This window comes from Netta rufina (assembly GCF_964035555.1).
Source record: "Netta rufina genome assembly, chromosome: 2".
Classification (NCBI taxonomy): domain Eukaryota; kingdom Metazoa; phylum Chordata; class Aves; order Anseriformes; family Anatidae; genus Netta; species Netta rufina.
The window spans coordinates 119,036,973-119,061,898 of record NC_140124.1 but is presented as its reverse complement, the minus strand read 5'-3'; the positions used below and the strand labels follow the sequence as shown (position 1 = coordinate 119,061,898).

The following is a 24,926-nucleotide window of genomic DNA, read 5'->3' as shown; positions in this document are numbered from 1 at the left end:
ATGGCGGGCGGGGGGGGCTCGGGGCTGAGCCCCTCACGGTGTGGGGCGAGCCTGAGGGGAAAGGGGCCGGGGCCGTCCGTGTGCCCCAGCCCCTGGGTTCCCCGGTACAGCCCCGGTGTGTGCAGGGCTCCCCCCAGCCTTGCTCTGGGCACCTGGTTTTCCTCAGAAGGGGCTGGTTTTACGCCTACTGCCCTGCTCCCTGTTCTTTTTCATGCGTATTTCGGCTTGTTCTGTGAAAAAAAAATATTTTTTGTTGATCATATGCATGCTACCCTGCTCCCTTTTTTATTCTTACGTATTTTGGCTTGTTGTGTGAAAAAAAAATATATATTTTTTTTTTTGTTTGTTTGTCACATGCATACTACCCTATTCCCTTTTTTTTATTTCTGTGTCTTTTGGCTTATTCAGTGAAAAAAAATATATATATATATATATATATATATATGTATTATATATCTTTCTTGCAAGTTCCTTTGTACAGAGCCATGGATGACGAGGGGAAAAGCTGCATCCCTGCAGAATTATCTGATATATTGGAATCAGTTTCTTTTCTGGACCTGGTGGGTAAACCCTCACCTATGGAGTCAACAGTACTGTACAATCCAGAGGAGCAGGAGGTGCGGGTTGGTTTTGTAATGTGCCCTCCTACCCTCTCTTTAATTAATTTTTCAGGCTTTAGTTCAGGCAAATATTTCTGCAGGAAGAAGTGCTCTGTCCCCCAGGTGTTTGATTGTTCTGCTTGCTACTCATTGCTTACAAATAGGTTATAACCTGTAGCAAGTGCAGGTGGTCAATACTCAGTGGTGCATGCTAAGTTTTTGAGGAAGAAGTAAAGGACTTCAGTAATTGCACTGAGTGTAATGTGACCCTGCTGTTCCTATTAGTAACCTAAAAGGGGATACAGATCCTTGTTGAAAGTTTCTTAGGTGCTTGAAAATAAGAAGTTTCAATGCTCTGCTGTAGCTCGTCTTTAAAGATGGTATAACCATAGCTGCTTTTAGGGTAGCAGGTTCCCTAATTGACTGCACTCAGGTGGCTTAACCCTGTACACTGAGTGGTGCGCTGGTCATGGGAAGGCTGTGGGGAATTGGTGAGACTTTGGTGAATCACATAGCCAAAAAAAGCAGGGCCTCTGATTATCGGTGGGAAAGGAGGGAGTGTTGGGGTCCCTCAAAATCTTCCTGTCACTGTCGCCCCACTTGGGTGGGGGACCTTTGTATGAGGAGCAGTGTGGAAAAGCCTGTATTAGCAAGTGAATGTTGTTACTGTGAGGAAGGAGGTGGCAAAGAGGTGGTCTCTGGAAGGTGAGAGTGTGGCAGTCTGTTACCTGAACACACTCCATGCAACATGGAAGTGCAGAAATACGGAGCAGCAATTAAAAACTGCAGCTTGAATTCAATACTGAGGGAGGCCAGAAGGTGGAGACAGTGCATTTTGCACCTCCCATAGCTTCCTTTTTTTTTTTTTTTTTTTTTTTTAAAATAATAAATCAAAATATCTGCTTCATCATAGAAAAGAACACAGAGGTGTGGGGTGACGTGGAGGAAGGGGGTAACTTCAGGGCATTAGGAGGTCAAGAAGTAAGTGACAGCTCAGGGTGTGAACCTCACAAGGAAGGAGAAAGGGAGGCAGCAAGATAAAATAGGAAATGGTGCATCGGAGATGTGTGCTGGTACGGTTTGGGGCTGTTTTATTTAAAAAGAGGTCGTTACAACAATGCATCTTGTTTTTTTAATGAATAGGCATACCAACCCTTGAAAGTTTTCTTGAGGGTGAGGCCCTTTTCTGTAGCAGAACTGGAAAACCACGAATCTCAGGTTGGTTGCAGAGCTAAGAAATATTTTTTTTCTTCTCCCCCAAATAGATCTGGTATTGTAAGCTGTGACTTTTTTTTTTTAAGCCATGTACTTCTTCCAAAGAGAATTAGTGGACACCTGCATAAATATGACTATCACAATTTTTATTAATTAATTAACCATACCTCTATCTCTTGTGAAACCCCATTAGTATCTTGTTTAAAAGTTGTGGTCACTCTTAGCTCTGTGTGTGGCTCAAGAAATGAAAGTTTTCATGCAAGATATCACGTACTTCTAAGAATAATACACGCGTTTGACCCTTGAGTTTCTTGGGAATGTCCAAAATGCCTGGTCTTGGTTGATTTCCCAGTCTTCTTCCTGTCAATTTTTTTCTGTGACTTTTACAGTTACAGCTTTTAGAGTTTATTCTGTCATTTCTAGATGCTTTGGTGTTTTACACGCACATGTGCACATGCAAACACAGGAGTTCACCTCATTCCCCACTCCCCCCTTGCAGACACTGCTGCACACAGCTGCCCTGGGAGGATGAGGTCTCTGCAGTGTGTCTGTCAGCCCTGATCTTTGCAAGGCCTCATGGGCTTTATAATTTGTACCCAACCTGTTTGAAGAAGGATTTAATATTTTGCTCTGATTTGCTTCTTGAGACTTACTGTTTCCTTTTTTCCTGCGTGCTCTAGTGTTTAATCTGCCAGAGGTGAAACCTTTCAATTTTTTTCCAGTAGGATTTTTTCCCCAGTTTCAATGTATTTTTCCCTAGTCAGTTCTCATTGACTAATATGCAGTGCCACAGTATTTCCTATTTGGTGTCATTCAGCCATCTGAGCTGTCTGTAAGGATAAATCGGTTTACAAAATTGTTTTACAAGTTATCTCTTATCCTTCTTTGGATTGGGAAACTTCTGAATGCCTGACCATCAATGAAACTACTTGTATGCCCTTAAAGGCAGTGAGGGAGGAGAAAAATATGTGCAGAAGATTTTTATTTTAGTGCTTTTGTCTTCATGTAGAAAACAAAATTGTTCATCTTCCAAGATATTAGCTGTACAGTCCATTCTGAATGGTATGAAGGCTTTCTCAGCCCCACAAAAAATGAATGTTTGCAAAATCTCAAGTTAACTGATTACCTGTTGCTTATAGATATAACAATACATGCAAGCAAGGCATAAGAGCACAGGATGAAATTCTGTTCTTGGTACAACTGGCGGAGATCCTACTCTCCTATTGGTGACTCTGGAGAAAGTTATGCTGCAGATACGGACTTAGATCAGATGGTAGGAAGAAATTATTTACTGTGAGGGTGGTGAGGCGCTGGCACAGAGAAGCTGTGGATGCCCCATCCCTGGGGGTGCTCAAGGCCAGGCTGGATGGGGCTTTGGGCAACCTGGTCTGGTGGGAGGTGTCCCTGCAGATGGCACGGGGTTGGAATCAGGGGATCCTTAAGGTCACTTCCAACCCAAACCATTTTATGATGCAGTTGGTATGTACACTGCCAGAAAAGGTCCAACTCATGCCAACGTAGCTATGGGGTTAGCTGGGGTAGACAACAACAGGGGCATGTTACCAGCTGGATTTCAGCTCTGCAGTTCTGACTGCTTCAGGGCCTCTGCTCCCTACTTCTGTGAAGCTGATGGCATGTGCTGCTGAGGTGGGATCCTTCTGTAGCTCGTTAGGATTTAGCACAGCTAACCTGCATTCCTCATCCTGCAATGTGGAGGGGATGTTAGAGAGCACAGGGGCTTAGAGCCTGGTGCAGTGAGTAAATGAGTGGCCTAAATTCAGTACCCAGCCTCTCAGAGCTGCTAAACGAGTTGTCAGACTGACTTGTTACGGAGACTCCTAGGCAAAGCAGTCCCCCCTGTACTCCGTGCTGCACGTGGATTATTAGTGTGGCCAACTCTGCACGCAGATGTCAGATTTAGCTACAATTGATAATCACTGCTGCTGATGCTTCAAAACACCGTCAAGCTATATTGACAGTTGAGTTTGTGGTTTTGGTAGCCTGGCTGGTGTAAAATCCATTTTCCTGTCATACTGTATTCCACATTTATCTAGTTATGTGAGTGCCAGGTAACTGTATCCTGCCTCTTACTTAGCTGGGAAAAAGCAATCAAACTAGACTTGAAACTAATTCAGGTTCCTTCACTACTGATAGCACCATCTATCAATCAAAGGGTATACTTCAAATTTCCTGTACTTCATTTATGCTATTCATAACTTGTTTCATGTTGCCATTTTTCCACTTCAATCATTTTAAGGTTCCCTGTAGCTTTGTTTTCATAGCTTTTATACTGCCAGCCCCAGTCACAAAATACTAGGGTTTGGAAAGGGCTGGTTGGGGTGGGAGGTGAGTAGGGAGGAGGGAGAGGAAGGGAAAAAGGAGAGGGGTGTGAGAGAAGAGGGAGAGAGGAAAGGAAGAATGGGAGAAGGAAAAGAGGGAGATAGAAAGGGAAAGTGAGGAAAAGTTGGTGGAAGGGAATCCAAGAAAAAGATTAAAGCTCTTAGAAGGCTCCAGATGATTGCCTTAACTTTATCTGCACCCTGGTTTTCATGTGAAATGACTATCTCCACCTCAAAAGATTATCTATAAACTTTGCAAGTGTTCACTGTTGTGGTAAATGGATGAAAACGCTAGCTTTATTTACATAGGGTTTTACCAAAATAATTTTGTGATGTTTTGGTTTATCTTGTCTTGATTTTTAAGGGTTGTGTAACTATTGAAGATCCCCAGACAGTAATTCTTCATGCACCCAAAGAGTCTGCTGCAATGAAAAACAGTGAAAGAGGGATTGGTCAGTCTGTGCACAGGTTCACCTTTTCTCACGTAAGTGAGCTTTTCTGGGTTTTATTTAGTTTTAGTTAGTTATCCACTCCAGTGATAAAAATTGAAGTCTTCTCCTACATTGTGCAATTTGATTTTTCATCTTTGGTACTGTGGCATTAAAAACCAAGCAGACTGCTTATTATTTGCTTACAGGCTGTCAAGAGAGCTGTATTACAATGAAGTTTCTTATTAGATGAGACAAGGAAGCTTCTTTGGCAGCTCTGTTGTTTTCTTTGATTAGATGCCACAGGCACTTCTTGGAGGCACAAACTTACTGTGTTTCTGCTGTTCCTGCAGATGTCCTCATCTGGGAAGCGTTACAGGAAATTACATGTTTAAAGGGACTTCTGTAAGCGTGGGTTTAGGGACTTCTGAAAGAACAGCAGCCTAACAGCTTAAACCTTCTATAATGGAGATAAATTTCTTAGTTCTGGTACCTACTGCAAAAACTTCTGTTCTTAACATATCAAAAGAGAAACAATTCCAGGTTTTGAGTCATTTAGACCACCCTAACTAATAATCTTCTTCTCATCAATTGTTGATGGCTGGTACAGAAAAGGAGGGAGCTGTGCATCACTAGCAGAGCTGTTGAAGGTATCCATTAAACAGTATGTGCTGAGTAGTATTCTGAGCAGTTTATTTTAGAAGTAGGATTTTTTTTTTTAATCTGAGTATCTCTAAGAATTTAACAGGCATTCTGCAGAAAACCAAGCTGATATCACCTACTCAGCTTGCTCTGAAAAACTAGTCGCTGCTATTCAGTGTTCAGTGCTATGGTATGTTAAACTTCTGCGTGCACATAGCACTCATTTCTTCCATTCTCTTCTCCCTTCCCCAAGGTCTTTGGACCAGAAACTACCCAAAGTGAATTTTTTGAAGGCTCAACAAAAGAGATAGTAAGAGCGTGTGTTAATGGAGTGAATGGACTGGTGTTTACTTACGGGGTTACAAATGCAGGCAAGACATTCACTATCCAAGGTATAATGTGTTTGCCAAAAAGCACCTGTATCAACCAAGTCAAAATTCAACGAGAAGCTTGTACAAATATCTAAACTTTGATCTTTCCTTATTTTAAGGAACTTCAAAAGATTTGGGTATTTTGCCTCGCTCACTTGACATGATTTTTAACCACATAAGGGGAAGACAGTATCTGAAGATGAACTTTAAGCCATATTTGAGCAACGATGTTAAGAAACTAGAAGATGCACAAGTTAAACAAGAGGAAGCCATTAAAGCTGCTCTTCTTGCATCGCTGAAAGAGGTCAGTGACCAAATACTTCCTTATCACTGTATGAAGCTTCTTAAATACTTGAGATCAGGAAAGTCTTCACTGATCTGTTTCCCTATTGATTCTTTAGATTTCTCTTAATCTGCAGTATGGATTCTTTATAAACTTTGGAATAATAAGGCAGCTGGTGGTTTTGGGACTCGGGGTAAACTGCAAGAACTTCCTGCAGCAGCACACAGTTCAAAACAAAATCTGTTGCAAAGCCAAAGCCTGGACTTCCACAGAGGGGCAGTTCTCCAAGTGGTGGCACAAAGCCCTTGAAAAGTCTCTGGAAGAACTGACCTTAAAACCTGCTTCTTGTTGTTGCTAACTGAATCTTCTTTAGGGTCAGGTCCTCAGACAGCTTCTCTGGGCAGTTGCTCAAATTCCAGTGCTAGTTCAGAGGAGGTGATGGCAACTCGTCAGCAGGGGCAGCAAAGAAGAGGAGTCTTTTCTGGTGGATGATGATATTAAGGCAGATTAAAAACTTTTAAACCTTTGGTTTAAGTATGCAGTTTCATACAGAAAGTTCTCTGATAACAGCAAGTAAAATGAAATGCCACTAAATGATTTTCCTAAAAGGATTGCAGCCTGCTTTAGGGGATTTTAGGTATCTTACTGATCTCTGAGTCAATCGCAGGATGGCTTGGGTTGGAAAGGACCCTTAAGGATCATCTAGTTCAACACCAAGACTGTAGGTATAACAGCTCCAATAGCAGAGACTTGTCTATATCTAGTGAGTTCTGTTACTTGCAGGGTAAGAAATGGCTCTCACCCAAAAATGGGCACCCTTGTATGCTTGACTGTTCTATACTTGGAAGTCCGCAAATTTGCACAGGATGTCTGGCTTTTTTTCCTTATTCACTGATCATTTACTTCTGGCAAATCAGAAGTAGGATTCCATGTATTTAACGCCAAAATTCAGTAGGTTCAGCTGATTATGATTCAGCAAATCTGAATGAATTCTGGGAAGTATAGAAGTAACAATTGCCTGGGTTTTCTTTTTTCTATGGCCTTTAATACCAACATTCTTATTCAAGCACTCGGTTAGCTCTGAAAGAATATCCCTCTCTGACTCTAATTCATATATAAAGTTCCACTCTAAATTCTATTGTTTAATTTAAATTCTGCAAGCTGAACTGGGTCAGTCTGATTAACTTTTGAGGGAAGGCCTCAGATGAAAAATGTAGAAGGTCTGAAAATTGCATATTTATTTTGTGAGTCTTAAAAGCTCACTGATACTTTGTGTGTGTGCCTCTGCAGGAGGTGAGGGTCTTGTTGAGGGTCTTAAAGAAAAATTGAGATGATCAGGAGAAATAGTGGGTAAAGATTAAAAAACCAAAACTTTATGCAACCTACCAGCTTAAAAGAAGGAAGAAGCAGGAACTCGGGATCTAGAACAGGAGGGCGCATGTTGTATTTTGAAGATAATGCCATATGTCACAGACATTCCTTTCTGTTAAATCACTCTCTGACTTTGCTAATAGTTTAGCTACAGTAGGTGATCTAGATGCTGATGCGCTACAGTGAAAAGCAAGCAGGACTCCACCATCAGGAAAGAAAGGTAAAAATGCACCTAGAAAATAACGCATACCAAGAACTTGCTTACATGTTACAGTGCTTCCATGCTGATAGCTCAGCTGTCCCCCGTCCTGAAGGCGTGCTTCGTGATAGCTTGTGAATAGCATCACTGTTCGGATGCTCGCTCAGGCTTGTAATCTGAGAGCAGATATGGTTTGGTGGGCTTGGTTTTGGTTTACAGGGATTTCTGTAGGCCCTTTTCCCAGGCTCAGTTTACAAGTCATGCAGAAAGAATCTGCTGTTCCTTTCGTTCTGTTTAAACTGTTCTGAATTACCGTAATACCCTTGTATTTAATGTTCTGCTGTTTGTTTGCTATACGGTACTGCTGCAAAAACTTGCTTGGTGTACTTTGCACCCTGTTTCTTTCCCTTTTACTTGTCCTTTTCACTGGGTTAATTATTGCTTTTTTTTACGGTATTAAAAGCTGCTTTACTGACACTCCTATTCCCACCTGTCCTCGTACTTGCTATTAAATATCAGCCTCCGTCACTGGCAAACAAAGTCAGTTCCTGTTCCCACTTGTTTTCAGTCAGTTGTAGTATTCTTCAAACCATAAGATTACAGGGAAGAATAGCACAGAATCATGGCTAATTCACTCAGGTTTAAAATCTCATTACAAAAACTTTGCTGTTATCACGTGCACAAATAGTTTTTACATTCAGTTTTTCATGTGTGTACACATGCCATGCATGTGAGTCTCTCCCTGCTGTAGAATTTCTCTTTGTACTTTATAAAGGGAATGAATAGAGTCCCTGCTTGTGGTTGTACTTGTAGCTACTCAAGCAACATAAACATCCTGACAGTGCAGTCTTTGTAAAATGAACGCTTCTGAATTAATGGCGATGAAATTGCATGCTAGTTGCCTTTTAAAAAAGACAAGATCTGGCTTTGTACTTCAGATTTTAGATATACCAAGTGGGTACGATAGGCATCAGTAGGCAAACCCTAGTAAACATATCCCTGCACTCTAATAGTTAGACCATGGTGTGATTTTAATTTATATTTTTTTTTTACTGCTTTTTTGAATCTGTTCCTTTCTTCTGCTGTCGGATGACTTCCATTTAGATTTGGGTTTGGGGAAATGCCCTAATGAGAACTTACACAGGTGTATAAAATATGGGGTGGCAGGGAGGGAAGTGCTACCTGGAGATGCAGGAATCTCTAAATAGTAGCAGATGCTATTTCTGTTATACCTGTTGTCCTAGAGATAATTTGAAGCCTATGCTTTTACAAGTCTTGGCATTTTTTTTAATAATTTTGTTGACGTGAAGAAACTTAGCAAAGGTATACACCATTCAAAATGTGCTGTTATCTGTATGGAATTTTTATGGCCTTTTCATTTAGTCATAGGCTGTTGGTTTATCAGATCTTTGAGTCCTTTAGGAATCCATCGCTTCCCTTTGGTGTGAAGTCTTAAAGTAAGTTTGATATGTGCTCACAGGCTTGGCATAAGCCTGTGACTTTTATTTGTGAAGTGCTGCTTTTGCCTGTCCTTTGCCTCCTACCCAGCCATCTATCCCTGGAAGAGGCTTATTTCTCCAGTTTGGTTGACCCAAAATACTATTCAGACTTGTCCACTAGTTCATAAAGGCGCTCTGGGCAGCCACAATCTGACAGATGTCCTTGTTTCTCCCTAAACTATAACATGTCTCCTATAATAGCAGCAAGTGGCCTCTAAGACATGTTGATTGGAGCAGCAGAGGGCGATAATTCTTGTGAGGAGGGAAAGAAGGCTTGCTGATGCGAGTTCAGTATTGTTAGAAACTTTTCTATCGCAGCTGGAGTAAGGGTGGCTTAACAGTTTATGCTTGTTCGATATTTAAATCTTAAATACTAGAATGACTGTCCTGTTTCACTTCTGCTGGTCTAGTAACTTGTTCATTTGGATGTAACAGTCTCTTGTTTCCTCCAGGAGACGGAAAATGTCTCAGGTGCTGTTACAAATATGTGTCATGTGGAGCTGACTCCTTCCAACTATACTTCAAAAAATCAGCCTTCTGATCCACTAGGTAAAGTGGAAAATGTCTTTGGGGGGGAAGGGGGGGAAATGAATAGAAACCCTGGAACTTAGGAATATAAGTGGGTAACTATTGGTGGATTTAAAAATCTGTACTGTACTACAAATTAAATAAGGTAACCCTTTAACAAACTTAAATAGCTGAATTCAGGAGAAAGAGTAACAACATAAAATGTGTTGTGATATCTTTGCTCCTTTTTTGGGGTGGAGAGGGAGATCCTATTCTGCAAAGCTAAAGGATAATATGCTGAGAGGTTGCAGTAGAAGGCGAATAGCCTTAGAATTTGTGCATGTTCTGGGTACGTGCTGTGAAGTATGAAGGTTTTTGGGTAAACTCAGTTATCCAGTACTTGTATCTCATTGTACAATGCATATATACCAACCTCATTTTAGAAGGTTCTGTATATTGCCTCAACATGAGAAACTAGTAAAACTTGTAAGACTTATTAATGTCACTTGACCACTAAACTCGTTTTCTTTTTTGGCTAGCAGAGAAGAACTTTGTTCCACTTGATACACATAGGACCAATACAGAGCAAAGAACACAAGCATCTGTGTGGATTTCCTTTTGTGAGATTTATAATGAATACGTGTACGATCTGTTGAGTGTATTATCTACATCTAAAAACCAGAAGCGTAGAGTCTTAAGGATTTGTGAGGATCAAGGAGGCAATTCTTATATTAAAGGTAACAGTACTGCTTCTGACCTCAGCAATTTCACAGAATGTCTTTGGAGATCAGAAGTGTAAAAGGTCTCTCTCTTCACAGACCTAAAGTGGATTAACACTCAGAGCACTGAAGAAGCCTGCAAGATACTAAAAATAGGAAACAAGAACCGAAGCTTTGCTTGTACTAGAATGAATGAGCAATCAAGTAGGAGGTTTGTTCCTCTCTTTATAAGAATATTCTCTTTTTTTCTTTCAAGGGCAGGAGGAGGGGAAAGGAGGAGAAAACTTCAGACTATCTGTGAAATTAACCACTACTCAACATTAGCTTAAGACTTTCATTGATTCTGGTTTTATTATAAAATTCTTCCTGGAAGAAAGCTTGGACAAGTGTAGAGAAGCCCTATGACTTCAACAATATCTGGACTTGGGTTGCCATTCATGGCTTTGGACAACCAAAAAGATCAAATCTCATCTATTTTTGAGTACTATCAGGGCTATAGATTTTAACAAGTGTTAATGACTGATTGGGGAGGGCTACACAAGGACTTTGAAGGAAAAGCTGGATAATTCTGCCAAGAATTATACTGCCAGCATGAAACCTGGAGCCTGTCAATAGGGAATGTAGGAAGGAGAAAGTCTTGCAGTGCCTTTTGGTGCTGCTAGATTGCTGTTCTGTAGCTGAGTTTGTTTGGGATCTTAAGATTTAAGACCCTAGCTCTTAGCCAGCTTTGGGTGGGAAGCTAGGGAGAGCCTCGTTTGATCAAATGGGAAGAAGTTAATAAAATAAGGTGGTATACTTTATGTTGAAACTGCCTTCCTAATGGCTTTTAGAAGTCCTCTTACTAATTTAAATGTGGAGGGGCTTGCTGCATATTCAACAAATGCAACCATAGTGTTACTAAGGCTGCTTTTTCTCTAAAAGCAATAGTTATACATTTTGTATTAGTTAACGACAGCTTCCATCAAATTTCAAGCTATACTTCCACATGAATTTCACTAAAGATTATAGTGCAGAAAAGAACTGTGTGCTTTTCTGGCAGAGTTTTGAGCTTAGCATAGAGTATTTATTTGCTCAAGGGAATACACAGACTTTGGCTTAGCTTGTTTCCGAACTGTGCTGTCTTTTTTTCTTTTTTTAAAGAAACTTCACTCTTTAATTGTGGGTTGGTGTTGAGGGCTAAAATACCACTTTAAATCTTTACTCAATCATTTTGTCTCCTATCGTACGTGCTTCCTGATTTACTGGATTTTTCTTTTGGTTTCACTTAGCATATGTCCATTGTCTTGCATTTGTACCTCTGTCTGAAACAGAGTAACTATGGCATTTCAAGTATTAAAAATTCAACCTTTCTGGAAAATTATTCTTAATTTTGAAACCAAACAAATAATTGTGTGTGTGAGTACTAGAAAGAATTACAGGATTGTCAAATCTTAACTTATTCCCTGACCTATTCATTTTTAAGAAGTTAATGCTTCAGATTCACTGAGTTAAGATACCATCTAAATTTTGTATACCAAGTGGCTACCTGAGTACTCATTTTCTGATCAGTAGACTTCAGGGAACTTGCTTTTTTTTTTTTTTTTTTTGTTTTTTAAGACAGCTTCCAGGTTTCATGCAATATTTTTCCTTCCCCTGTATAGAAAGGAATGAAAAGTTCCGAAACTTACTAAGTTAATAAGTTAAAACTTATTTCTGCTTTTTGCTGCTGGATGAATGCATTGCAAAAGTAACTACTGTGAATCAATGAATTCTTGTTCTTTTGCACTGAATTTTCTGTAGCATACACATTTTACTTTGCTTCAATGGCTTCTTAATTGTCATAATTCTAGTTACTAAAAAGGGCTTCTTTCCATTCCAGTCACAGTATATTCTCAATCCGGCTACTAAAGCTAACTGATGAACATCAACCACATGTTCTTGGAGTTTCAGAGTAAGTGAATGCTTCAGTTGATTACCAGAATGTAAATATTTCAGCATGCTTATACCTTATCAGATTTTCTAAACTGGTGAACTGTGTTAATGCAAAAAATGATTCATCTGATTGCTGAGAAGGAAATCAGAATTGCACTGGCTGCATAAAACAGACTGGACACATGATAGGGCAACATTTCTACTCCTGGCCCTCTTATTCTGTGAAGGTTCGGCTGAGGGAACCTGTTAAAAATGTCAGTAATACATATATTTAGGGAAATATCTTATGTAACGTGGGAGGGGGGACAAAGCAGTACTCAGTAATACCACACAAAAATATTCAGGTCAGCAAAATTCAGATGTTTGGCTGACAGAAGCCAACCTCTCAAGTCAGGGAGCAGCAGCTAACACTGAGACTCAAGGTGCAATCTGTACCAGTTTATGGGTTGAATAATTATGGCTGCTCATTTGGTGTACACCTGGAACACAAATTCAAGTCCATTTTCATTCAAATGAATGTGGGTGACATGCTCTGGGTCTGCTCTGTGGTGTAGACTGCAGTAGGAGGGGATCAAGTGATTTGCTTTGAAACTGTTCTCATCTAGAATGCTACTGTAGGTGCACCTGGTGAGAGCGATTACTAAGTCCTTACACTTCTGATTTAGAGAAAGTGGCCTAATACTTTGGCTGCTTAAATGGATGTCATTTTTTTTCCCCTGATTAATTATCCATTTAGTTTGACATGGAGGAATGAGGGCAGTCCTGCAATGGAATGTATTAGTTCATTCATAGCTCCTACTGATCTGTCTCTGCTGAGCAGAGATAGTAACAAATACACCTCACCATGCAACACCTTTTAGTATCAGATGTTACCGTGATTAAAAAGTCTTAAAATCACCTGAGGAAATGACTGCTGCTGCATTCCTTACCACTTCCTGTCTGACCTATTCTGCTGTCAAAGCTTGTAGCAGCTGTTAAATGAATGACAGTTTGTATGTTGCTTAAGCTTTTTTTTCTAAAAGCTGTTAATCTTGTACTGAAAAGGATAGAGATCATAAGATATTTGAACTGGGTGAAAGGCTACAATGTGACTTTCCTAGTATGTGTAGTACTAATGTGCACTTCAAATGTGTCAACGGCTACTATCTTATGAAGATATTATAAAAATAAATGTATGTGAGCACTAGTTGGGTTATTTAAATTATCGAAGTTCCAGATCTTCCTGTATTAAAGGAGCTCTCTCTATAGTAAGTAAAAGTGAAATTCCTTGATTATCCAGGCTAACTTTCTGATTGTAGCCTGCTGTGTCACAAGGGACAATTCAGTGGCCTGACTTTAGAAGCACATAATTGCTATAGCCAAGCAAACAGCTCTGAGGTGTTCTGGGAAAGGCTTCTGGCAGCTTATTTGCAGAAAACCACTTGTTCTGCATCCAAAAGAGGCAGACTGCAGTTCTGTGAAGCATACTATTATCTTCTGTCCTTGTGTTGCTTGAACTGTGGAAGCTAGCCAAAGTGCAAAACTGCTGCATTTCTCTCATCTTCTCTGGAAGAACTTAGGTTGTTATTGCCACAAAATTTAAGCTCCTAAAGTGATTTTTTTTTGTAATGTAAGAATGCCTACAATGTTTTAAATGAAGCTTACAAGCAGCCTTCCTTAAGGATGCTGAATAGACCTTCTCAGGAGCAGCAATTTTATTCAAGTATCTTTATATACAATGGGAAAATAGTTCAGTGCTGTCACCCTGAATACCTTGCGTAGAGCCTTCTGGACAAGGTACATATTAATAAGTACAACTTATTCCATGATCTAGGTAGGCCGACATGAGTTACATTTATAACTTAGATGTATAAAGAAATAAAAGACCAAAATTCTATTTTTATACTGTTTAGAAACATGTTTGTTTGTGTGTTCTGGATAATTCTTGCATGCAGGTTGTCTTTCTGTGACTTGGCTGGATCAGAGAGGTGTAATAAAACACAAGCCTTTGGAGACAGACTAAAAGAAGCAGGAAATATTAATAATTCTCTTCATATCCTTGGAAAATGCATTGCAGCACTGAAGCAGAATCAAAATCCAAAGTAGGTAAAGAGTTGTAAACAGCATGCTGAGGGTGAGGTTGAAACCCTAAGCATCCCTTTATGTGAGGGATTCATGTGGTAAGAGGAAAATGCCAACCTGTAAAATCTTGTTAAGCCTTCTTTATTGCAGATGTCACTGGAATACCTGAATTTAACATTTTCTTTAAAACTGTGAAGAACAAAAAAAAAAAAAAAGAGGGGAGGATTAGTAGCAAGACTACCAAACTTTTTCTTAGTATTTTCATATAAGCAATATACTTCCTGTAATTTTTTCGAGGTGGAAGGGAATAAGACAAATCATACAGGTGGACTCATCAGACAATTGTACAGATGTCGTGTACTCAGATACTGGTACCAGCCGAAGTGGTTTTCTAACATGAGGGAACAGTGGTGCAGGCACTTTACTTCTCAGCTTTAAATACTGTAATTTGTTGGAGAGCTTATGAGAAAAGAAAGACCTTGATCTTTGAGACAAAGTGGTTTACATTCAAATATGAGCATCTTACTTGATCTCCTTCCTGAAAGAGAAACGGAATTAAGCCAAATTACAGTATCGCACAAGCCTTTTCACATTTTTTTCACATTTTCATTATTCTTTTTTTCTATGAGGATGAAGCCAAGCTATATTCCATTCAGAGAGAGCAAATTGACTCGTCTGTTTCAGCCGTTCTTTTGTGGAAAAGGCAAAGCTTGTATGATTGTAAACATCAATCAGCATGCTTCCACATATGACGAAACACTGCATGTAATGAAATTTTCAGCTATAGCCAAACAGGTAAGGGTGCATCTAACTTCTTTGCTATTCTGCAGTCTGCACTGCTAGCATTTTGTGGAATGATCACATAGTATGGACTTCAGTGTGATTAGGATTGCAGGTGTGTCATATTAGTTCTTATGCATACAGTTTCTCTCTTAAAGGCTTCCAGTAGTCTGGCCTGTCCTGCAACCTGTTTGTGGTAGCAAGACAAGATAGCTGCAGCTGTCTGTGGCTTGTTGAGGACTCCACCACAGACACTGTGGAAAGTAGTCTGGGCAGTTTCAGATATGACTGGTTATGCTGTGCATCTGAGGAAGTGCAAGATTAAATTTAAAGCTTTTGATGAATTGTTTAATACGTGTGCACTTAAGTATCTGTTTGCACAAGCTGACAATTGTTCAGAAACTTTCTAGATGGCTAGCGGTGGTAGTAAAAGAAGTCGCTTCTCATTTCGCAGTTCAGTCAAGGTCTCTTGTGCCTGTGTTGCTTCTGTTTGGCTAAATGCAAGTAATAATGCAAGTAATGCAAGTAAAATAATGGAATGCATTTTTTGTAAGTTAGGTCTTGAAGGTAGTGTGCTCTGCTCCTTCTGCAGGCCTTTTATCAACAACAAAACTTCCTTTGAATTTGCATACTTCCATGCTTTCTGCTAGCTCGCTAGCTCTGCTCCCATTCAATTCCAGACTTGGAGCTGGTGTCTGGCCTTAAGTTCACTCAGCTTCCATAGAAGCGGCTTCTTGTAGATTGTGGGATGGTGGGTGATTATGTTTCATGGAAAAAAGTCCATCTCTAGTCCATGGACTAGTTCTTATACCTCTCAAGTCTGTAATGGCATGTCTAATCTCATTTCAGATTTTTTTCTAATTATCTTCAGCTACAACTCTTATGATAAGATATGAAGATGCACTGAGGAGACAAGCTTCTTTAATATGCTGTCCTATGACATAATTACTTATCATATTTCCCTAACTAGGATGAATTGCTGGATCCTGGTTGCAGAATTTCAGGAAAGCAGCAAATGCATTAGGGATTTGCTTTCAGTTTTTCATCAGCTTTCCGGGAAACTATGCTAAACTCTGTCTCTACTTTAGGGGGAAAGAGAACACCTTTCTAGACAACCACACCAAGCTTGCTAGTAGATAATCTTTCCCATTTTCACTTTGCTACAGGACTGAATTTTTATGTTTGTATAAATGATTGTCTGCTAAAAGCCATGTAAAATGTTATTAATGTACTTGCAATCATTATTTTAAGTACAACATGTTCATGCTACTTTCTAGCATTCTGATTTCTGCAATGTTGAGAGCACTGATGTTGTGTTCAACTCTGGATTTTTCAGGTAATCCAGACAATCCTGCCCAAAAGTTTAGGTTACTTCCCACCAAAGTTAGTCGGAGGCGATGGCAAACCTATCGTACGCTTTGATGTGAACGCATCTTTAGATGACCTTCCTGACTGTACTGAAGCCTCCACAGAAGAGGAAGTGGACATCACTATTCTGAGTCACGAGGTAGATAAACATCTACTCAAAACTGAACCTAGGAAAGCCGTTGCTATTAGCTCTGATATTAGAAACTTGCTGTAAAAGGTGTGCTGGCAGCTGTATCAAATGAGAACTGCTCAGTGTTGAGTAAACCTAGACCTAAAGTGGTCTAGCTCTGAGGAAACAAATGTTGTGGGAGGTCTTCTGTGGCTTTGCAGAGAAGCCAAGTGCTAAAATTTAACTGATGTCACAATGAGACAGGTAAGGAAGCAATACGTCTGTTTAAAACACAGTGTTGTTTAGTTGCCTGTGCTCTTTTGGAAATGGCAGGAGCAAGTTAAGATGTGGCATTTTAAAAAAACAAAGTTGTATAATCAAGTGGTAATTAACTGATTAATATTTACTGACAAATATTTAAATTACTGATTAAAATTACTGATTAATATTTAAATGCCAAAATGTACCAAACCAAAAATATTTTTGACAGCATAAACCATCAAGATGGAGGGAGACTGGCTTTGCAATAGAAGAAAATAAAATTTGAAAATATTTAATCCTTGGTGCAGCCCCCTTGAAAAGAGGCTTACAGAAATGCCCATTGTGAATGTTCATCTGTATTAATGCATCTTTTCATTTGATGTGCATATTGATATGGACTTTTAGTTTTTCTGAACTGAAATATGTTAAATTTAGGATCTGTTGAAAACTACAGAGAGCCTAAAAGAGAAGCTAGTTGCAGAAAGGCAAAGTAAACTCCTTCTGGAGGTGAAGATACGTAGAGAGATGGCAGAAGAAATGTTCCGACAGCTGCTGGAAACGGAGGAAGCCTGGAGGCAAGTCATGCTACAATCCTATTCAAAACTGAATTCCACATATATAAAGGCATACACTTATATACATGTATGCTCATACTGTTTAGAGAAGTTAAGGCTGACTAGTTTCAAAGATTCAGATGAAAAGAGAAGAGGAACATTAAAATGAACTTTTACAGATCCGCCTCTTCCTATGTACAAGGAGAAAGTAACGCTGCTTTCTGATGAACTTTGTAACTTGCAATTACTGCAGGCTGTCCTGCCTTGTTATTAATATTTGGCAAATACAGAAGACTGTAGGTACCAGACTGAGGCTTGTGATTGCTCTAAGGCAAGCACTTGGTCACCACATGTTAATATACACGCGTGTGCTTCAGGTGGTTTGAATTGTATCTCTTTGAACTCTCCTTCTGCCTTCTTGATGACTTTTGAACTTATCTTACTGTCTTGTAAGTTACTGTGGCTGTCTGCATTAATGTTACTAATGGGGATTTCTTCAAGTGTGTCCAGATTGCTCAAGCTGAATTTACTTCCTCTTAACTCATTTCTTCTTGAAAATGGTTTCCTGCTGTTTGAGTTGCTAACAAACACTAGCCCAGAGTTAAGTAGCCAGATGAACACTATGCTTTAACACCTGTACTGCCTTCAAAATTGTTTGGGTGCCTTTGGGCAAACACATGAAGCTATTAGTGATACTTATCTGTTGGGCTGATGTTCAGTCTCTGCTGGGACAGATTTTAAATTGTGACAAGGCTAACATGTATTTTCTATAACTTGAAATAATAAAACAAAGCAATTTTTTTTGCTTTTTCATTAAACACAAAAAAAAACACCCTCCCACACCCCCAGAAATAGGCTTCAAATATCGGGTCTGAGTGTAATCACACCTACCATTACATGTTGGTGGATTTTATTTTTTTTTTTTAGTAAACTTCTGCTTCACAAATCTTTCAAGACATGGTCTGAACCCCATACATGGTCTAAACCCCATACTTGAAAATATTATGCAGATGTCTGGCTTTTTAATAGTCATGCTAACAGCAGTCTTCTGAGAGTGATGTAGCTACAAGCACTGATCACTAGTATACCAACAGAATTTAAGACATCAGGAGGTTTTCAATACCTCAACTGAAACTGAAGCAAGGACTGTGCTTGCACTTAAAATTAGATTTCAGGTTGAGCTTTTTTTTTAACCTTGTTAAAATCACTTGAGCATTTGGGATTCTAACTGGTTGTAGTTCCTGGGTGCCTGCTGAGCGGTGTCTGTGTGATGAGAAAGGGTTTGCAACTAGGCTTGGTGAGTTAGTTGACACAGGTGTGTCATGGTGATAGAGTATTTTAATTCCTCCTACGCATCGATTTCCACTCATTTGAGTGCTTATGTCCCACTGAAGTAAGCTTGACACTGGCTTACCACTTCTGCAGCTGTAAAATACCAAGTTCAGTGTCACCGGAGATTCAGGCACTTGAGCTGTGAAGTGCTTACGTAGCATAATGTGGTAGACCATCGAAGTACTGCACAGATATTTTTACTATTAGCCACTACTATTATGACCTTCAGCTTCTAAACAAGAGTGGTGTAGTTTGTGCTGAGGTCTGTAGCTGTGTTTAATAGTTCTCATGGAAGAGAGAAAAAGATCAGAATAACCACAGTAAGGCTGAGATCAAGGGTTGAATACATACTCTTCTATAGCATTCTGTTTGGTATTAACTAGAAGTTATGCCTTGATGCAGGTCTGTAAGATTATTGAGAATAAAAAGGAGACAAGGGAGGAGAGCGCTTCTGTCTTCTATGTTTACTATTTATCATTAAATAAATAACTTTGGTGTTGCAAATTGAACATGTTTAACCAAACTGTAATAGCTGTATAATTCGAATATGCTAAATAAACAAACATATCCTTCTCAGCAACCGCTTGGAAGATCTGAAAGACAGTTATGAAGAAACACTGGAGAGCAAATTTGAAATGTATAAAGAGGCCATCAAGAAACACGCGTACATGTGCGCAATGGAACAAATTGAAGACCATTACGTTCCCATAGAAGAATTTATAGCTGAACAAGAGAAAGTTGAGGTATGACCTGATGGCTGCTAATAACTGTGTGCCGATGAGCTAGCCTCGTAACTGTAAATAGTGCTTTTTCAGACTCATTCAGGAGTTCTAAATGCAACACTGAACATCCAAAATAACTGTAGCAGTTCAGCCTAGCTATTCTGATGCCTAAAACGATCCACAGGGATAGAGATGTTTAGTCTAAAATTACTGATAGTGTATACCTAAAGTTCCTAGTCTATGAGAGCCCAGTTTGCCTAAATCTTTCTCTGTAATGCACTGACTGTAACACCTAGAGGGGTAGTGTATGCAGCAGTCTGGCTGTGAGAATATCTTTGGAACTGCAGAGTGTAGAGTAAAAAGTTGGTCTGAAAGGGCAGATGGGCAATTTAGTACAGGATTGCTATTTCAAAGATAATGATTTTCTGCTCTGAAGGTCTGTAAGGGAGGATTATGGAAAACGAAGCAGCAATGAGAAATAAAACTTTACACAGGAGAGAGCTTACTCTGAATGTGCTCCCAACTAGGGCTGCTCAGTAGTTGGTGTCAGGAAGTTACTATTCCTTTGCGCAGTGTAAAGAGTGTGCAGCTTCTCAGAACTGCACAAGTATGCTACCTGAGTGATACTTCTTTGTAAAAGAAGTGCGCAGTAGCACATCTGGAGAGGCATACACTGAAGATGTTCTCTCACTATACTCGCCCATCCAGGAACTGATCAGCCATCTCACTCCACTGATAAGCAGGCTTCTTTCAAGGTGTGAAGGAAGTGGTGAGGGAAGTGTTTTCTGTTGTACATTGTGATGTTTAAATATTGCTGTGCTTACAGCTCTCTGTTCAGGTGCTGATAACCAATACTGTATTGTGCAGTGGCCTCTCTTTTTCCAAATCTTTCATACTTACCTGGTATGCAAGTGTTATTTTTGCACGTAATGGCTATTCTCCTCAGATGGTTGCATACCTAATTTTCCTACCAAAACATTACCAGGTCAAACTCTGTGGAGGTCTCCTCAGAAACAATTGTATATAATTTTCTAGATCAGTCCTGTGTGACTTCTGATTTCTTTTGTTCTAAAACAATAGTGGATTAAATGTGTTTGTTTCTTTTCATTGCTGTTTCTGTTTGTGTTTTTGTTGATGTTTGGCTTTTGTAAAATAAATGGAGATAAGTCGGGCTGCTGCTAAAAGACAAGATGTAGTTTACCCTTACGTGCTTAATTCAGGCTGGCAGATAATTAAAAAATGGGCAAGCAAAATAACTGACTCTTACCTACAGTTCAGACTGGAATTAAGGGTGGACATGATGACTCAGTTACCAGAACACTTTTTTTGTCTACTTAGACTCTGTTTATATGTCTGCTTAAGGCATAGCTATACACCATTTTGGGGGGAGAAGTTTTTAATAGTATTCTCTGTAGTTATATCTGCCTTTTATGCAGCTGCGTGGCCAGTATAAAGGAAGATACAAAGCCCAAGGTGGTTTTAGTAGAAAATTAGGTAAGGTTAAGTGGAAGTTTAGACAAATTCTACCATGTCCCTTTCTTTTTTCAGGATAGAGAGAGTAAAATATTGCAATTGGAAAGACAACTTGATGAACAGTCACAGAGATTGTTGGCTTTGGGAAGTCCAAATTCAGATATACTGACCACTGAAAATGGCACGGAACTAGGTAGGAACCTAATCTGGATATTTGTTGTTCCAGCTATTTTTGGTTTTGTGTATAAAATCAAACTTATTTTTGTCTATAGATCTTGCAAACAAGATGATGAAGAGAGCCAATGAAGGACTGCAGAAACAATGCACAGAGAAAGATGAGGTAGCTCTTGCTTAATATTTAACAAATCTGGGAATAACAGTCCTAAATTCTGGCATGGCTTCAATGCTTTAAGACCCTTGAGAATCCTGCAAATGAGTGTCAAGTTCACAAAAGAGTTCTTACCCCATTGTGGATGCCTCTTGTCAAAGGCTGGCTGTGTTCTGGCATTACTGTGGCCTGTAGATGTACCTACTACTCTGATAAATCATGTGGCAAACATGTGGCCTTGGTGCTTTCCTTCTGGAAAAGGTGCCTGCTCATACACAGTTTAAAAGAATCTGGTAGATGTTTAGATCTAGAGCCAAAATAGTGCCTTAAACCCATCCTTGCTGTGAGTACTGAATTCCACCATCTACCTGAATAAGGGGTGAGGTCTCAGTTCTTTAAACAAACAGGATTCCTTGGCTCTGAATAGCCTGTAGAGGTGGAAATATGAGCTTCAGGCTGTGTTATGGAAAACAAAATACTAATCATTTTTAGGTAGGCATTTTTAGTCCGCACCTCAAACAAACTTATTGTAAGGCCTGTGTTTAAAGAAGATGGGGGAGGAGGGAAGAGATGAGCTTTGCTCCTTTCACTAATAGCAAATAGGAGTAGGGGTTGGAGAAACAGTTCCAGCTGGTTCTAATAAGGCATGTAAATGGAAAGTGAACTTAAATCCCTTTCTATTGAAAAAGTATAATCCAAAAATAACTTTTTCCTTACCAAGTTTAATGTCTCGTTTTATGGCCCTGGCATTTGTTTTCCACTCCTGTCCTCAAAAGCTCTGCAACATTTTCCATTTCCTATGTCAATTTCAAATTGTGATGCTAGAAAGCAAGTTTGTCTTCTATGCTTGATTTGAGGATTCAATATTGATTCTTTTGCGAGGCTGGAAAATGTCAGTCATGGGATTGCTGCCTGGCAATAACTGAAGTGAGCATAGTTTAATGCAGCTGCTTTCATCAATGCCCTTCCACTGCTTTGCTTCACAGTATCTGTGCATGTGTTAGTGACTACTTGTTTTCCCTCCCACTCAGCTGTTAAACACAGGGCAAAGGTTTTCTGATTTAGCGATGTAGATGTTTCCCCTACAACCACGTAGAATTAAATCATTGATATAATATTGCTGGTTCTGACTCTTTTCCCTCTCAAGACTTCATCTACCAATATAAGAATCCATCTTCCTAGCAGAAAGGTGAAGCCTTCTGCTGTAACTGTACTCCAGGTCAGAGCACAAATAACATTAATGAGATGAGAGCATTATAACAACTACCCTTATGAAATAACTACCCTTATGGAAAAGGAGCAGACAGTTCCAGAACTCTGTGCTGCTGTTCTTTGATTGCACGGACCTGGCAATCAATGTGCAATTTTATCACAATGGCCCTTGAATACTCCAGCTATATTTTTACTAGAAATGATGGGTTGGGACATGACAGGTCGGAAGTAGCAGTCTTCATCTTTGCTGCTTTGATCTCACAGTTTGCACTGCTCAGTATTAATCAGAAATGCTTACGGTGTCTGTATGAGTTCTAGTTAGAAACCAAATGCTTATAAAATGTGGTGTTGAACTGCAGTGTGTATGGGTTTTATTTTCAGCTTATAAAGTCTCTGAAGCTGAAAATACAGAAATTAAATGAAACTCTGCTAGAAGCTAATGAAGGCTACAGAAAAATGGCAGAAGAGAACAGCAGACTGAAGCATACAATCATGCTCAAGGTTTGACAACCATTTAAAAACAACTTTACTGTGGCTTGTTTCTGCAGTTACATTCAGTGTTTCTGCATCTTTGTACATGTAAAAACACTATTCAGTCTCACTAACTGCTTTTGATGTTAGCATAATGTTTTTGCTTATTTCTTTGTTTTCCATTGTTCCATTCTGAAATTCCTGAACTTATGACCCTCAAGTTTCACTTTTTGGCTTTGTATCTTGTAACACAAGACTCCTAAGACTCCTTTTTCAATTTAATTAAGTAATAGGCTCAGCTGATAGGGAAACAGTGCTGACACTTCTTACTAATCTAAAGATGCCCCAGTTTGTTGTCAAGCGCAGAAACTACTGCTTGGAACACGTGTAGAATCTTCTCTCCTGTCCAGTCATGAAATGTTCTCCTGAGGGAGGGCAAGCAAGCTAGTACACTAATGTTAGCACAACAAAACCTAAAAATTTTTTGCTTGAAAGCTGTACTGGCACTCCTGCAGAGGTGCCCAAGCTGGATAAGAGCTGTGGGCAGGTAAACTGCTTAATATTTCAAAAGCTTCATAAAGCTGACAGCATCTCACCTCAGGCACCAACTAGACTCCTAAATAAAAAACAAAAAACTTGACTTCCTGACGTTTTGCGCCAATGCCTCATGTAACTTCCAAATGAAATAAGACAGGTATCAGACTGAGTGTTTATTTGAACATTAAATTGCTTTCTGCATAGTCCCAAGTCTGAGACTGAAAATAGTTCATATTGAATTTCATTTTTCTTGATTGGTTCTAAGGCTTAGAAAGGTGTGTCTTTTTAGCCACAAGGACTAGAGAGCATCTTGAAGACTGTGCTCTGCCCACTCAGTGGATTTATTCAGTCCTGGTTAGCAGACTTATAACTGAGTTTTGATCTGACTGGTTTTGCTTTAGTAATTATTTTGTGGCTTAAGACTGGAAAGCCTTCTTTATTTTTGGTTCCTTGAACAACTGAAATTCTTTGCATGGTGTGGCTAAGCATTTTACTGTCAGCTTCATCTGTCAGGCTTAGTCTCTAGATCTGATGGTCCAATAGTTTGCTGTTCTCTTAATTACATAAAAGTAATTCAGAAGAAATGACTATGGAATAGCCACTTAGCATAGTAATCACATGGGTGTTTGAAAATAGTAAAATAGAAATATAGAAAAAAATAGAGAATTAAGTTATATGAAAGACTTTGGAGTGTTCATGCACCTAACACAGCTGTATGCTCATAGGATCAAGAAATGAACAATCTTCAGAACTGGGCTAAACGTGTTCTTGAGCTTGAAGAAACAGTGTCTTCCCTGCAAAAAGAACTCGAACGCAAAAAGCATTTCTCTGCTGAGGAACCAAAACAACAAAAACCCCGGAGAGGTTTGTTGGCTAACCTGAAATCCACGGTAGCAGGCACTGCTAGTACACCTCTTGGTAAAGGCTGGGGCAAGGGTGAAGACGTTTCAACCCCTTCAAGAAAACACGTACTCTTTGCTCATAAAACAAAAGAATAATACTCAATTAATGAAACATGTGATTACTGGGCTGCTTCATCAGTCTTTAACCAGTTGTTAACCCAAACTGTTGTTAGCTGCTTTTTTCTACCCTGAGATGCCATCCTTCCTGTCACATTAACTGACAAACGTTTAATGCAAGCCTTTTTAAATCATGTTGGGTCAAATTTAGAGCTATGTAACTGTAGACCTAAACTTCTGCTTTTACTGTTGATATGGGGATGGGATTTGAGATGTATATACAACTTTAATTCTTGAGTAACTGCTATTGAGGCCTTCTGTACTTATGTGATTCATGCAAATTGGGATGTTCCTCCTCTGATTATTACCTTTTAAAATTAAATATTTTGTTTTTGTTGCTGATTCCTACAAATCAGATGGCTTGTATTTTTATAAATTAGCTTGATTCTTCAGAAAATACTGTGCCTTTGACCTGAGAACTACCCTCCTGGGACTAAACTGACCAGATTTGTTTAACTTTTGACCTCATAAGAGATAAAATGAGGTCTTATCTGGCTTCTTGCTATTTTGTGGCTAACTTGACTTTGTAAAGGAACTTGTTTTAATATTGTTTGACTTTCCACTAAGGACATGTATTAAACTCTGAAAAATCTATTTATAATAAAACTTTCAATTA

The 24,926-nt window shown here is 39.3% G+C and overlaps 1 protein-coding gene across 1 annotated transcript; it reads left to right on the top strand.

The window, feature by feature from the left end:
- LOC311206392 (kinesin-like protein KIF20A) lies at positions 1–24,289 on the top strand (the record flags this gene model as incomplete). Its single annotated transcript, XM_084281672.1, has 19 exons — positions 1–104; positions 482–560; positions 1,743–1,817; positions 4,518–4,637; positions 5,477–5,615; positions 5,714–5,898; positions 9,399–9,495; positions 9,996–10,190; positions 10,272–10,383; positions 12,031–12,102; positions 14,018–14,164; positions 14,774–14,939; positions 16,261–16,431; positions 17,098–17,237; positions 19,126–19,291; positions 20,819–20,936; positions 21,016–21,083; positions 22,665–22,784; positions 24,017–24,289. 19 exons carry the CDS (start codon positions 1–3, stop codon positions 24,287–24,289), a joined length of 2,547 nt encoding a protein of 848 aa, XP_084137798.1.
- Positions 24,290–24,926: the final 637 nt, after the last annotated feature.